The sequence below is a fragment of the Lissotriton helveticus genome, chromosome 11 (assembly GCF_964261635.1).
Source record: "Lissotriton helveticus chromosome 11, aLisHel1.1, whole genome shotgun sequence".
Classification (NCBI taxonomy): domain Eukaryota; kingdom Metazoa; phylum Chordata; class Amphibia; order Caudata; family Salamandridae; genus Lissotriton; species Lissotriton helveticus.
In genome coordinates, this window is record NC_136072.1 from 929,953,151 (window position 1) to 929,969,167 (window position 16,017).

Sequence of the window (16,017 nt, forward strand, 5' to 3'; positions counted from 1 at the left end):
CTACCAGCACAAATTCTTGGTGGTTAAGAGCTGGTAAAAACATTTCATCCATCAGCTTTTTAAATATCTTTCAGGCTAATATGCTGATGAGACTTAAGGGCTGATTACAATGTCGGGCGGAATCAGGACCGAGCGACCTCTGGTCGGTGGTCCAAACCACATTATTAGGATGCAACCGAAATGCTGCAGTTGCAGACTCCCATTTCTCTATGGGAGCTTGTGCTGCAGCCAGAAACCGGCTGCAGCACAAGCTTCCATAGAAATAAGGGACTTTTTGTGTATTCCTGCACTGTGTGGCAGGCACCTCATCGTACCTGCCACACGGTGCACGAATTGACAGGGCGGCACATCCAAGGCTGCTGATGCATGGGGTCCTGCTAGGGGCCCCCGAAGTCACTTTCCGACAGGCTTTTCATGTCGGAAATCCCTTTTCCGACATGAAAAGCCTGCCGGAAACCGCCATCATAAACCCCACGGCGGAAACGCCGTCCATAGGGGATTATGTGCAGCCTCTAACTGGCTGAAGGGCTCCTTGAGCGCGTCAGAATCCACTTGTATTGATCGGCCTATTTCAAAGCTGAAATTTGAAACCTTGGTTGTCGTTGGAGACTTTCCGACCGACATCCAAATTGGCCCCTAAGCGTCAATTTGCTGATGAGACCCATAGACATGGGATTTTTAGAAACCTGCTGATTGAGACCTTCTATCTCTGTGGCAACCCCTGGGGTGATCCTTGCAGAGTTTGACCGCCTAGCTATGGGATGAGGGTTACCAGGGTATACAATGTAGTTCGTCATTGGAGTGATGGTGTAAAAACTCACAGAATGACTGACTGCCTGTAAATCTTCAACAGAAGCTTTTGGAGATATGCAGGTTATGACTGTCTGACAGCAGCTGACACCTTGAGAACACCTATGTGTCTGCATGTACCTAAACTCTACTGAAGTAGAGCACTTGTGCACAAAGGATGGCACTGTTAAGGGCGTTTTGAGCATCCAGCTCTGGGGTTGATGTTCTAATTGGCTTGTACTGCGGTTAATCTTGAGGTGAAGTTCTGAGAGATGTGCTGTAAAGCTCTCTAACCCGTTTCTTTACCTTTACAGGTGATCACTATGTATGAAGATAACTATCCTGAATCTCTCAAGCGTCTCTTCATTATCAAAGGTGAGACCTTATCATATTGCAGGTGCTAGGCTACTCTCTGTGTATATCATCAATCACAACACACTATGCACACGGAACATGCTCATTCGCTGATATGCTCTAGCAAGTGTGCAAATATACACGCATAGACCATGCACCTTCACGCACAACACACAGTGCATACCTTCCCTCACTACTCCATTACTCCCCCCACCCTTGAGATATACCCATTCAAGGAGCATAATTACTTCTCTGGGTACACATCAGGCAGTCTGTACTGCTAATTCACAACTATAGTACAGGTATCAGAACTGCTTAGCTGCAACAGGGAGAGCAAACTTTGACTTATATTTATTGTCATTATTTGTGAAACATTGGGTCCTGTGCAAACAACAAAAAATATATTTTAAGTTAAATGGTCTTGTTTGGGCATAGTTGTCATGCAGGGCAGCATAGGGCTAAACCCAGAAACTTAAACATGGCCATTTCATACTTATTTTGGACAGAGAGTAACACCATTTGAAAACAAGTTGGAAAGAAGGAAAGTTATTTAACAAACATGTACCAGCGTTGTTTCCAACTTGCACTGCCACAACTGCATATTCATTTCTACAGCATTCAACATTGAAAGCAAGGATTCCAGCACAGGAGAAAGCTGTCAGTGAAGGCCACACTGGGTATATGTGAGGGGGAAATGTTTAGAGTTGTAGTACACCGTTAGAAGCTATGAGGTGGCTTAAGTGTCCACAGATTCCATGGAGGTCAGCCATCAGCACAATATTTGAAAATTGATTATTTGGAGTGAGTGACTACCCACAAAGGGAACAATAGAAACCCTTTTCTGATGGATACATCTGCCTGTGGATTCCTCACCTTTTGAATTAGCCCATGCACAGCATTCCACTGAAACTTTTCTCCATAGCTCTCCCACGTCGATGAGGACGTCACAATGGAATGTCTCCGCATGTGACTCCGCATAACATCATCGGAGCCATAAGAAGACCTCATCGGTGTGCTGACGTCAGTTCCCTTTTTTCTGCTCCGTCGACGTGTAACTTTTTTTTCCAGGGCTCTCCATTTCTGGAGTTTCTTTGTTGCAGGTTCTTCCTGTAATTGTAGTAGTGATCTTGGCTACCCAGAAGAAGTCCGGTTTTAAACCTTGCAGGGAATGTGGGGGTCATATGTCGATTACTGACCCCCATGAGGATTGTTTATGGTGCCTCTCGTCGGACCACGACGTCAAGGGGTGTTCGTCATGCAGGTGCATGAATCCGAAGGCCTTGAAAGAGAGGGAGGCCAAATTGTTTATGGCTAAGGAGAAAAAAGCAGAAAAGGGTCCGGAGGAGGTCGGGATCCAAGCTCCTGTGTCTCCAGCGCCATAACCGGAGACAATTAGACTGCCTCTTCAAGCGGTCTCTGAGCTGCTGATAAAGGATCAAGGATATCCAGCCTTTCCAGCTCCAGGTACTGATCAGTCGCATTTCCTGAATGCAATGTTCGGCATGTTTGCCAGAGCGGTTAACCCTGCTGGTGCGCCAGTTGTCCCAATGGGACCGCTTTCATACTCCCTTGGAGGTTTTCCACCTCACTTCACATAGGCACCTTTCATGCCAATGGCTCCTGGGAGTTGGCCTCTCCCGACACTGAGGTTCTTGACGCCAGTTCAATCCCTGGAGGGTAGAGTTCCGTTGGATGGGTCTTCTCCGATGCCATCTGGCTCTGGTCCGGTGCCTACTCAGCCTTGTCCGGTGCCTTCGACTATTCCTCTGGAGCCTCCATCAACACTGGTCCTGAAGTCACCGGCGCCGCATCTGGCGCTTCTGACGCCGATCTCTAGGATGAGATGCAGAAGGGAGGCACAGAGGCTTCTGGAGGAGGAAGAATATCAAGAGCAGCAGGAAGAGCCTGCAGAGGGTGAGATTGTTGACCCTATGCAGGAGTTAGAGTGACTGCAGGAGGCTAGTGGATTGGACACATCCCCTTAACAGGAGCTGTCCTCACCGAAAGGCCTACCATCACAGGAGGTTTCCTCTTATCACTCTATAATAAGAAAGGCAGATCTACTGGATTTGCTGTTACCTACTGCAGAGCTTAAATCCAATATTTTAACAGAAGTGCTTCATTCTCCTTCTTCTGCTTCAGGACCTCTGCTTCCCTTTAATGAGGCTTTGTCTGAGCCCATTTTAGAGGTGTGGCAGAAACTAATGACTGCCTCTGCGGTGTCCATATCGGTAGCAAGGAGATATAAGGTGGCTCCAGGAGATCCTGCTTTTCTTTCCACACACCCATCTCCTGAAAGTTTAGTGGTCCAGGCATCATGCTCTACTAAACAGTCTGCAGGCTCTTTCCCATCTACGCCTGCAGATATAGAATCGAAGAGGATGGAGCAGTCGGCAAAGAAAGTGTTTCCTTCAGCGAGTATGGCTCTAAAATCGACAAATGCGACATGTCTCCTGGGTCGCTATATCCACGCTCTGATGGACTCAGCAATGGAGGTGCTCCCAAGCTTCCAGAGGATGTTCAGGCACCTTTCGCTGAAGTTTTATATGACACCCAAGCTGCGGCCTGTCAGATCATTCAGTCAGGACTTGATACTACAGGCGAACCATCTGTATAGGTCATACAGAGGAAAAGGTCATCTGCGAGGCACAGCTTAGCAGCAAGCCTCCTCCTCTGACCCCGCCCCTCCAACTGGGACAGCAGGGAAGCAGCTCTACATCCTCCATCCTACATCATGCTGGTCCTGTGGGAGGACGGGTGTCACACTTTCTACAAAATTGGAGGTATGTTACTTCAGATCTCTGGGTATTTGATCTCATAGAAAATGGGTATGCCCTTCCTTTCCAGGAGTTTCCCCCTTCTTTACCCTCTCGTTAGAGTTGGTGCTCAGGGGATTACCTGCTGCTTCTACAACAGGAGGTTCTGTCTTTGCTGCATAAAGGTGTGATAGAGGTGGTTCTGGTGCAGGAAACGGATCAGGGATGCTTCTCTTGGTATTTCCTGATTAAAAAAAAAAGGACGGTCGATTGAGGCAGATCCTAGACCTCAGGGTCTTGAGTTTTTACCTCAGGCAGGAGACGTTCAAGATGTTGACTCTGGCTCAGGTTCTTCTGGCGTTGCAGCAGGAAGACCGGATGGTGTCGATCAATTTGCAAGATACGTACTGTCACATTCCCATCCTGAAGTCGCATCGGAAGTATCTCCGTTTTACAGTGGGATCTCAACACTAAAAGTTTGCGGTCCTTCCATTTTGGTCTTACTTCCGCACCTCGAGTATTCACAAAGGTGATGGCGGTGGTAGCAGCACATCTCAGAGGATAGGGGATTCCTTTTTTCCCTATCTGGATGACTGGCTGCTCAAAGCAAAGTCACCAGAGATGGTGTTGTATCATCTGCAGGTAACAACACAGCTGTAGTTCTAATTGGGTTTTTCAATAAATGTACCCAAATCTCACCTGAGGCTACGATTCCAACTTTTAAGAATGGAGCGGCTGTTCTAGTCCTGAAGGTCTTGTGCCTGCTCGGTCTGTTTACTTCCTGCATACTATTGGTCAACCATGCATGCTGACACATGAGGGCCCTCCAGTGGTGCCTCCGCAGATAGTTGGTTCAACACAACGGAGATCTCAAGGAGGTGGTCAGAATCTCCAGAGACACTGCAGCGGGTCTGTTATGGTGGAGTGTTTCGGACAACCTGTCTCAAGGGAAGCCTATTCAACACCTTCACTGGTGTTCACAGTGATAACAGACTACTCCAGGGCGGGTAGCTCATCTGGGGGATCTGGAGGTCAAAGGCCTTTGGTCTCCAGAGGAAAGATTGTTTCACATCAATCTTCTGGAATTTCGGGCAATACGTTTGGCTATCAAGGCTTTCCTTCCTTCCCTTTGGGGTCAGTCGATTCAGGTCCTAACAGACAACACTACTGCGATCTGGTACATCAACAAACAGGGAGGAGTAGGGTTGTATCGTCTCTGCAGAGAGGCCCTGCGACTCTGGTCCTGGGCTCAGGATCATAAGAGTTACGTGATTGCGAATCATCTGGCCGGAGTGCTAAATGTGCGTGCAGACAGTCTCAGTCGGCAGTACTCGGCCGATCACGAGTGGTGTCTCCATTCAGAGGTGTTCCATCACATTTTCAGAATGTGGGGGTTTCCTTGGTTTGACCTGTTTGCCACTCACGAGAACGTGCACTGCCCGTCGTTCTGCAGTTAGATTTGGGCTCAAAGCTTCTTTACGCGTTTCCTTCCATACCATACCTTTGGTTCCTCAAGTTCTTAGGAAGATTCGCCAAGACCAGGCCCAAGTCATATTGATCGCCCCGGATTGGCCAAGAAGGGTGTGGTACACAGGCCTCCGTTCTGTCTCACTCTCAACGCAGTCCTCCTCTCGCAGGGGCAGGTTCTACACCCCCATCTCCAGAGCCTGCACCTTCATGCCTGGAGATTGAATGGGGCAGCCTGAGCTCTTTCTCTCTCTCCCACCGGATGTGGTGGATTTTATGTTATGGACCAGAAGACACTCTACCAAATCTGTCTATAATGTTAGGTGGGCCAAGTTTGTAAAATAGTGTTGCAAGCCCATTTGTCTGATATTCTGAGTTTCTCTCTTTCCCTGGCACAACAGGGTTGTGCAGTAGCTATGGTTAAAGGCTACTTGCCTGCCTCCTTGACTTTTCTCTGTGTACCAGACCAACCCTCTTTATTTAAATCGCCCATATTCATGAGATTCAATAAGGGTCTAACCAATAGGTTTCCTCCCACTCCCTTTATTATGCCTCAGTAGTTTTGAATGTAGTTCATACTTTCTTGATGAGGTTTCCCTTTGAACCCTTGCATAGTTGTCCCTTGAGACTTTTAGCATTTGAGGCAACATTTCTGATTACAATCACTTCTGCTAGGAGGGTTAGCGAGCTACTGGCTCTTAGCTCCAAGCCCCCATTTACCTAATTTCATGCAGATAAGATGGTTCTTAGGACTAGAGCTGCTCTCCTGCCTAAGGTGGTCACTCCCTTCTACTTAGGTCATTCTGTCACTTTACCCACTTTCAATCCTCCCCCTCAGCCTTCTACGAAGGAGGAGAGACTTCACCGCCTGAACTCTAAGAAGGCGGTCAGCTTCAACTGGACAGGACTAAAGACTTCAGGTTAGACGACCAACTCTGCATTGGCTATGTGGGCAAGATGAAAGGCAAGGCTGTCCATAAGAGAATGCTGTCTAGGTGGAGCATCAAGATCTGCTATGCCTTGGCCAAGAAGGAGCCTCCTAAAGATATTCAAGCTCATTCCATCAGAGCTAAGTCTTCTTCTTTGGCTTTAACTAGAGGTGTCCTTATAGTAGATATCTGCAAGGCGGCAATTTGGGCCTCTCTCCACACTTTCGCAAAGCATGATTGATTAAACTCAGAGGTGAGGAGGGACGGCCACTTTGCACATTCTGTGCTGCATGATTTTTTTGGTATAGGAAGGCAGGCACCCTCCTCCAAGGGCAAATCTGCTTGGTTATTCAATTAAAAAGGTGAGGTGCAGATGTATTCATCAGATGAACAAGTTACTTACCATTGGTAACGCTTTTTATGTTGGATACTGTATTGGCCTGTGGATTCCTGAACAAATTCCCTCCATTGCCTGTCTGTTTATTTCGAAAAATAGTTGACATGTGATTCATGTATTTTATTATGGAATATTTGAAATGATGGGACTTTTCACTAGCATATGTCTATGTTTTAGAATTTCCAGACTTTCCAGTTTCTATCTTGGTTTTGTATACTGAGTATACTTGTGGAAATGTTGTTGGTTCACCTGTTCGCCTCGAAGGCACGGAAAAAATGGGTGGAACTGACGTCAGCACGCAGACGAGGTCTTCTGATGGCTCCCATGATGTCACGCAGAGTCGCGTGCTGAGCCGTTCCATTGTGACGTCCTTGTCGACGTGAGAGAGCTATGGAGAAAAGTTTCTGTAGAATTCTGTACATGGGTAATTCAAAAGGTGAGGAATCCACAGGCATTTACTGTATCCACCAGAAAAAGCGCTACCATAGTTAAGTAACTTGTTTGTTAGGGTGACCATCAAAGTCACTAAATAAACACGATCACAACCCCCTGGTAGCTATTTTATTTATTTATTTATTTTATAGTTTTATAGAGCGCGAACCAGACCTGTGAGGGTATCAGAGCGTACAGGTTTAAGGGGGGAGGAATACAAAGCATAAGGAAGGGAGGGATCATATTGGGAAAGTTTGGGATACATTGTAAGGGAGGAGCACGCAGTATATAGTTCAAGCTACATGTGGGGAAGAAGAAAAAAAAGCATGTAGAATGAAAAATACAAGGGGCTGCCTTATACATGAGGTGCGTGCCGGCAAAGGTCCAATCTACGTGTGGGATCAATATTAAAGTAGTTAAACAATTAAAGCAGGAAGGGATACCATACACGCAGTCTCAGCTCTTGAGGGATGATTGAAAGGTATTCATTAGATGAGGTATTTTCCCATTAAGAAAGTTTTGGTCTCCTTTTTAAAGTGTGCCAAGGACAGAAGTCTTCTAATGGAGGGTGGGAGAGAGTTCCAGATTCTTGGTGCGGCACCAGAGAAGGCCCGGTTGTAGGTTTTTTCTTTCGAAAGCGTGCTGGTTACAGCAGCAGATGGGGAGTTTCTGGTTCCTCCGGATATCACAAGTTTTCGTGCGAGAAATGAAGGGGAATTGGAGTACAGAGCTTCGTTCCAATGCAAATTGAAATCGCCAAGGAAAATGTCGTTAGAGTTTGGGGACACCTTGGCTGTGATGATTTCTATGAGAAGGTCCGTAAAGGTGTTGTTCTTGCCAGGGGGGTGGTAAAAGATGTGAAGTTTGCACAGCTTTGAGGTGTTATTGGAAATGGCGAGTGCGAGGTATTCGCAGGAGTCCGAGGGGACCACCGGCAGTTCCTTAACAAGGAGGTTAGAACGGTATATACAAGCAATGCCACCCCCTTTTTTCTTTGAGGGCCGGTCCATCCTTACGATGTTATAGTTGGGCGGGACTAAGAGGTCGATGTAGGGTGATGAGGAGTCCTTGAGCCAAGATTCAGTTAAGAGCGCTAGGTCGGATTTATGACTCAGGATGAGGTCGGCGACATCAGATGCATGCTTTACAGCTGACCGGCAGTTAATTAGGAGGCCGGCTAGGGAGGGGTAGGAGTGGGTGTCGAATGTAGAAGTGGAGCTGGGAACTATAGCTAGGTTGCTATTGACCACCCCTCTGATGCGGAGGATAGCAGATCTGTTAGGGTTGGTTGCAACCGTACAGATAGGGTGTTCTATCCTCAGGTTTAAGGGGCATGGGGTTGTCAGGGCCGAGTCGTAGCTACTGAGAAGGTCAGCCACTTCTTCCTCTGTGAGTTCTGAGGGATTAAGCGTGCCATGGGTGGGTTTGTAGGTGTGAAGGAGAGCAAGGATTTCCTCTTCAGAGAGGTGGCAGGGTTGCTTACGAGGGCAAACGTGTCTCAGGGATAGTGGTAGAGGGTGGAGGCGGGACATCTTGAGGGGAATGTGGGTTGCATTCTGTGAGAGCCGTAGATTGGAGAAGGAGAGTTCAGTGATGTGAAGAAGGTGCCTAAGATCCAGAATCGATTTGTGGATGCTCAGTATTAACTCGGAGGATCTGCGGTGGAGAATATCAATATCACTAAGTAAAATATGTGCTGGTAGGCCGGGGTCCCGTTGCCAGTGAGCGGTTTTGATGGTGTACGCATGTGGCCTAGAGGTGTGTTCACGTGGGCTCAGGGCTGGTAGGAGGCAAGCTGTTGGGACGGTGTGAGGGGGGCTAGGTCGATTTGCATCCCTATGGTTGGGGCCAGCTCGGCCAGAGTTGTGGGCCAAATTAGGCATTTCCATACCAGAGTTGTGACCTCTAGCGGGTGTAACATTAGGCCGGTAGCAGGAGGTGACGGGTTTGGGGACGCTTCTGATGGCCTGTGCTGGCATCATGATGGCGGGGCTGGGTGGACATGTGAGGTGGGTCCTAGGGGGAGTTTCAGAGTTTGACGGAGCGGGAATCCCTAGGTGGTCTAGGTTCTTTGGTAAGGCGGTCAGTGGATGGAATGCGTGGGTGAGTGGGTGACAGGGCCGGGTCGCCCAATGACGGGGTCGCTTGCAGGAGAGGTTGGTGAGGGGCCAGGTATATTTGGCGGATTGGGTGCGAAAAGGAGCGGCGGGAGCCTGAGCTGGGTTGTGAACATGTTTTTTTAAGGAGGGTGAAGAGGTCCTCAAATCTTATGAGGTTTTTGGGAGGCCCTTGAATCAGGATGGTGCCCCTATTGTATAAGGTGATGGTAAAGTCTGCATGCAGATTTGCAGACTGAGTGACAGTGAGTTTTTTTCCTTGAGGGATGTTCCTTGTTTCTTGTACTTTGAGGAAGCTTAAGAAGGCATTGCGCCAGCGAGATGATTTCCTGGAATGGAAGATGAGGTCGTTGATGACAGTGTCCTGGTTTACGCAGAGCCGATGGTCGGATATCAGCGTCTCCGGATTACTTTTCAGGATGGAATGTTTAGGGTTTTGGAGGCAGATTTGGAGAGCTTTGGAGGTCAAGCGTGGCTCAGCCATGCTGAAGAGAGTGATGATGTTGGAGCCCCTGTAGTCGGTTTGCGTGGCGAGATGGCTCCGTGGGTCTGCCCTACAGACAGGGTTTGCGTACGGAATATGCCACTGCGACAGGATGGCCTGTTGTCTTAGATGAGTAGGGAAAGGCAAAGTGCGAGGGCAGGTGAGGACGGTCCCCTTTCACTAGCTAACAGTAGTGCAAGTGGGTATCCAGAGCAGGAAGAGCAGGAGGAAAAAAAATGACACAGAACAGACTGGCTTAACTTCAAGCAATGTGTAAAGTATTTTCGCAGTACCAGAACAGTAATAAAGTATATATACATAACAATAGAAATCCCAAACTGAATTGGAAAACTAGAGTACAATTTAGTAAAGAAATGGACACCAAAATGACAAAAATCCAATAAGGGGTACTGGAGATATGCCACACAAAACTGGATCTGAGTGCTATGAGGGTTTGTGAGGAGAGTGGACTGTGGTAATCCTAGTGCCCTCCCTCATCTAACACTAAAATTCAGTTTGGGGCAGTCCCTGTACCCATAACAAACCCAGGGATAGATTTCTGGTAGAACAAGCAGGGTTTACCAGCAACTAAACAGTGCATACACAAGAATTGTTTTGCCATTCTGTTTCTGCCTTTGAAGTGCACCCCAGGTGTTCTATGTAAAACCCCAGCAGACTGCCAAGCAGGATTTGACACTACTGTCAGAAATTATGGTCATTGCCCCATCCTGCAAACGCTCATGTTCAGAGGGGACATCTCTGCCCATTCATCTAAGCCTATTGTTTGCTCCTGGGAGGCCTTTCACACCAATGCAAATGTTAATTATTGGCTGGCAAAAGAGGAAGGGCAAATGGAAATATCCTTTTTGATCACTATTGTGATCTCAAACTCTTAATCGGACACCGACACCTCATAGCAGTTGGTATATAATATCTTAGTAGGACAGATTTGCCCTCGGAAATTGTCGGGCAGCATTGGGGAGTGAAGGCATTAGTCCATTGGACCACTGCCTGCTACCTTTAATGCTGCTTTAATAGGGCAAAAGGATTGCAGACCCCCGGCTTCAATTTTTACCTGTTACTTATTTTTAAAACTAGAATAGCACTGAATTGTTTGGCGCTTTTGACCCTCGCTCTGTGTGAGGTCAGACAAAAGCAGGCTCTTTAGAAAGACACTAGGTTGGTGCGTAGATGCCTGCTGTTGCATAATTTACAGGGCTTATACCAGTATAGGAATTTTCTAGATTCACATGCTTGAATCATTCCCAGTCGTCCTGATCAGAGTCCCCGGTACTTTTTAATAGTAATACCATGATAGGTATAGACTAGAAAAAAGGCCTAGGGCTCTTACTTTATTAACCTATCATAGTCTTTATTAAAAAAGAGACCAATGTTTTGCCTTAACCAATCAGCATGAATCACCCTCTAGAACAATCCTGAGAGAAGCTCAGTACCTCAGATTTTCTACCAAACATTGTGCTAGGGAGTCTCTTCTGATCTCTGCTCAGCTTTTCTCAAACTGCACCTTCTCACAGAAGATTACTGGACTTCATTCTTCAGGAAAGTACTTTCATTTGATATATACTCTCAGACAGATATATATTACTCTCTTTATATCTGTTTATTTGACATAAAATCTAACTGAACTATACCAGAAAAGGCAAAAAAGGCTTTCTTCACCGAGAGTGCTACTTGCTTGAAAAAGAGATTGTATGTAGAGGACCCTCACAAAGACTGCATTTATTGTTTGTACCCGGCCAATAAAACGTCAGACTGCAAAATTTGTTGCACCTCTTCTAACAAGACCCTCATAGATCGTGAAGGACGCCTTCTCATCTGGCTACAAAAAATGAAGACCAGATCTGATCCTGTGTCAGTCTCTGAAAAAAAGCAGTCTACTTCTTCTAACATTTCCTCCCAAAAGCAGAAGGATTCTTCACATTCAGAGAAGGAACCTTACAAGAAATGCGCCAAGAAGTCCTCTCATGAATCTTCCTCTGAGCGCAAAAAAAGTTCTCACAAACAAGAGCAGCCATCCAAGACTGTATCTGAGCTGAAAACGCCACCTCCGGAGCTCAAACTTACTTTTAAAAGGCCTTCTTCCAACAAGTCGTAGACGAGGTCTCTGTCGGCGAAGAAATGTTGATCAGCACCATCGATGACAAAAGACTGCAGAAATCGACTACTTTCTCTACTGCCATCCTTTCGTCGTCGACTCATGCTCAAATTTCCTCGACCATTCCTTTAGCATCTTCCGTTACAGTGGTTGACCCATTGTTGACGAAGCACTCGTTGTCGCCTTGAAAATTGAAGCTGACATCTAAAGTGTAGTCGGAGAAATTACCATCAACTAAGTCATCGTTGTCGCCATTGATGGAGTAACCACAGTCAACAAAGATACCACCATCGACGAAGGCGCCACCGCCGCCGACAAAATCACCACCGTCGACAGTCACAGCCATTAACGAAGTCACCATTGACGACGAAGATAAAGATAATGGAAGCAAAGACGTCGTCGTTGAGTCCACCTTCGACGTAAGACCTCTCTTCCACGAGGATTCCTTCAGTGCCAAAAACACTGTTAATGACCATCTGGTCACCATCACAGATGGGTGTTTCGCAGTCAACGACTACGGTTAGACCTCTGGAAGGACAGATTACACCAAAACATATTTCCCCAAAATTACGCGTCTCTTACCCACTCATCTCCTGGAGGAGGGAGATTCTGAAGAAGAAGGCCTATTTGGGGATGCATATAGTCCGTCTGACTTGCACGTTAAGTGTCAACTGGATGATGACGATGAGGAACAACTGTACTATAGTCAGACCTATTATGCCCAACGTGAACCAGGCCATCAGCAATATCAGGAAGAGATGGTTACAATACCTTCTGCGTTGCTCTCGGATCTGCAATTTATGCTGGAAGAATGCCGAAGGTACTTCCCACCTTTGGTGCCTGTCAATTAATCGCCACCTCCTCAGTAGGGATCACCAGTACAGGTGAATACTCATACCGTGCTTTTTTGTTCCAAATACTCTGCAGTCTCTTCCTCTTCAGGAACAGATCTCTTCGACTGAGGAAAGGGAAGAAGGAGAACTTCGCAACACGGCCGTGGAATGGGACAACTAAATGATGTCTTTACCTGCCTCACCAACACCTCTACTGGTAGATTCCCTGTTAGAGGACATAGGGGGATTTCACAATCCGCTAGAGCGTGCAACGAAAAGATTAGCTCTACCGATGCCTTATAAACAAGCTGACTTTTTCTTATACAATTTTAAGGAACCATTTTGCAAATTTGTCAGCGCTACACCCATAACTGACTACATCTGGCATTAAGGCATTCAGATCTTGAAAAACCCCAGCCTCTATTCCGGCTGTACTTCCATGCCTTCAAAAAAATATATATAAGACCACAGATGACGCTCCAGTGTGCCTCACATGGCACTCAATACCGGATTCCTTAGTGATGCATGCTGCTCAAGGCAACTCAAAAAATCCTGCGGCACCTCTTTCTGCACCTCCTGAGAAGGAAGGCAGTCGTGTAGATTCCAATGGCAAACGTTTTTCGTCAATGCCAGCACTGACAGCGAGGACAGCAAATTCTCTGGCGATCTTAGGGCGCTATGATTGGCAGATGTGGTCAGACATTGCTCCCTACATTGACCAACTGCCGGAGGATTCCAAGGAAGAAGCAAAAAAGACCTTGCATGAAGGAGAGAGGGTGTCCAGTGAGAACAGATTTGGCAATGATGATTCGCTATCACAGGATTCAGGCAGCTAGCAGGAGCGGCAGTTCTAAGAAGGCAGGGATGGCTCAAAGCCACCTCATTCCGCCCGAAGTTCAAAATAAGATCCTGGACCTATCGTATGATGAAGAAGCTGTTTTTGGAATTCATGTGGAGGAGGCCCTCAAAACCATCAAGGCGGAAACAGATACTGACAAGTCTTTGGGGGCGCTGCAGTTCAGGAAAACCCCTTTTCGAGGATCCAAAGGAAGAGGGCCACCATCCTATAGAGGGGGGTATCAGCAGGACCGATGCCCTTCCTATTCCTTACCGGCCTGCAGAGACAACCACCTCAGAAATCCTATGTCAGATCAAATAGGGGGAAAACACCTCAGGCTGGCAAAGATACCAACCACCAACAATGGTATTATACAGGCTCCAGCTCCAAGGCTTCCTCCATTCACATCCTCCACAGTCTTTTCAGCGTCAACCCCCCTACCTGGGAGGCAACATTTACAACTACCTCCACCACCGGCAAGCAATTACCACAGATCGGTGGTGTCTATGCCTGGTACAATTTGGACACACTCTAGAATTTATCCTAAAACCACCGATAGCCCCCCACAACCCTCCCTCCAGAGGTATCTCTTGTCTATTCAACAAGGGGTCAAGGGAATTGTAATAGCGAAGGTCCCACTATCCAGCAGGGGCACAGGTTTCTACTCCTGTTAAGGTTAAGGCAGTGGCGACCAATTATTGACCTCATAAAACTCAACCTCTACTTGAAAAAACAATCATTTCAAATGGTCACATTGCAGGATGTGCTGAAGCTCCTAAACCAGCGAGACGTAATGACAACCCTAGACCTCCAAGACGCCTATTTCCACATACCCATTCAGCCAAGACTCAAAAAATACCTGAGGTTTATGGTAGCCAGTACCAATTCAGGGTGCTCCCGTTTGGTCTCAAGTCCATTCCCAGAATTTTTTCCAAGTGAATTGCTCCGATCGCAGCATTTCTCAGACAACACCAAAATCAAGTCATTCCATATCTGACCGACTGTCTGATCAAGGCACTTTCCAAGATAGCAGCAAGAGCATCCACAAGAGCCTGCACAACCCTCTTCCAGAGAATGGATCTGACTTTCAATCTACAGAAATCCAGACAGAATCTATCGCAAACAATTGTCTTTCTGGGAGCCAAGTTAAACACGGTATGCTTAAAGCACACTCTGTGGAAAAACAACAACAGCGGCTTCTCACTCCAGCAAATTCCATCAAAAGAAAAACGTCTATTTCGGTCCGACTTTACAAATCACTCTTGGGAATGTTATCTCCACGCATGCTGAAAGCCTTGGAGTGGTGGACAAACAAAAATCATCTGTCAGTAGGGCTGTCCCTACAAAAAATAATGGCACCATTGGTAATTACTATGGATGCTTCCCTGGAAGGATGGAGAGCTTACCTTCAAGTAGGTGGCAAGTGGCATCAGACTCAAAGTCAACCCCACATAAATTTGATGGAACTCAAACCAGTGCATCTGGCTCTCTAACTTTTTCTTCCCAGAATACGAAATTCAACAGTGCTCGTCCATTAGGACAATACCACAATGATGCACAATATAAAAATGCAGGGCAGCACAAGATCTCCTCTACTTTCCAGGAAAGCACAGAAGATATGGGATTGGGCGATAGCACATAAAATCTGCCTCTGAGTGGAACATGTTCCGGGTAAACAAAATACGCTTACAGACAATTCAGCAGGCTCACGACGTCATGCCATGAATGGGACCTCCACCTGCAGACCCTACACAGAGTCTTCTCTTGCTGGGGCAGGCCAGACTTGGATCTATTTCCAACTCCCCAGAACCGCAAATACCGGTACTATGCAAGTTGGCATCCCCAACCGGGGTCATGGGGGAATGCCTTTTCAGTTTCATGGTCCAGCATCTTTGCTTATGCCTCTCCTATCCCATTTCCCACACATCCAACTTCCAGTGTTTCCCAATCTTCTGATGATGAACCAAGGGCAGATCCTACAGATCTCAGGAACCTCCACTTATTGGCATGGCACCTGAGTTCAATGAGTTCCCACATTTCTACATTTCCAGGGAATGTAGAGAAATCTTGGCCAGGGCAGACAGTACCAACAAAACTTACCGCCTTAAGTGGGAACATTTCTGCATCTGGTACCTTCAAGCAGGAATACATTTGCTTTCCTACTCTCCAGAGCAAGTCTTACCATACCTTTTACATCTGACGCAAACAGGCTTGGCACCTAGTTTGATACAGCTTCACTTAGCAGCCATTTCCCGTTATAGAAGATCACTTTCCTCTCCACCATTATGGTCTTCTACAATAATTAAAGAGTTCTTCAAAGGGCTGTTTCATGTTTTTCCTCCTAGAAGGCACCCGTCTCCGTCGTTGCAGTTGAACACTGTCCTTTCGCAATGGATGAAAACTCCCTTCAAACCAATTAACAAACCGGAGATCAAGTTCCTGTCATGGAAGTTGGCTTTACTTCTTGCCTTTACCTCAGCCAGAAGGGTCAGCGAAATTCAGGCT

The 16,017-nt window shown here is 46.8% G+C and overlaps 1 protein-coding gene across 2 annotated transcripts in view; it reads left to right on the forward strand.

The window, feature by feature from the left end:
* The window catches only part of LOC144792296 (SEC14-like protein 2), a 418,489-nt gene that overhangs the window by 265,273 nt on the left and 137,199 nt on the right, over positions 1-16,017 (forward strand). For both annotated transcript variants that reach the window (XM_078667243.1, XM_078667244.1), the window contains exon 7: positions 1,104-1,164. In XM_078667243.1, the coding sequence (XP_078523369.1) occupies positions 1,104-1,164 (61 nt within the window). The remainder of the gene's footprint in view (positions 1-1,103; positions 1,165-16,017) is intronic.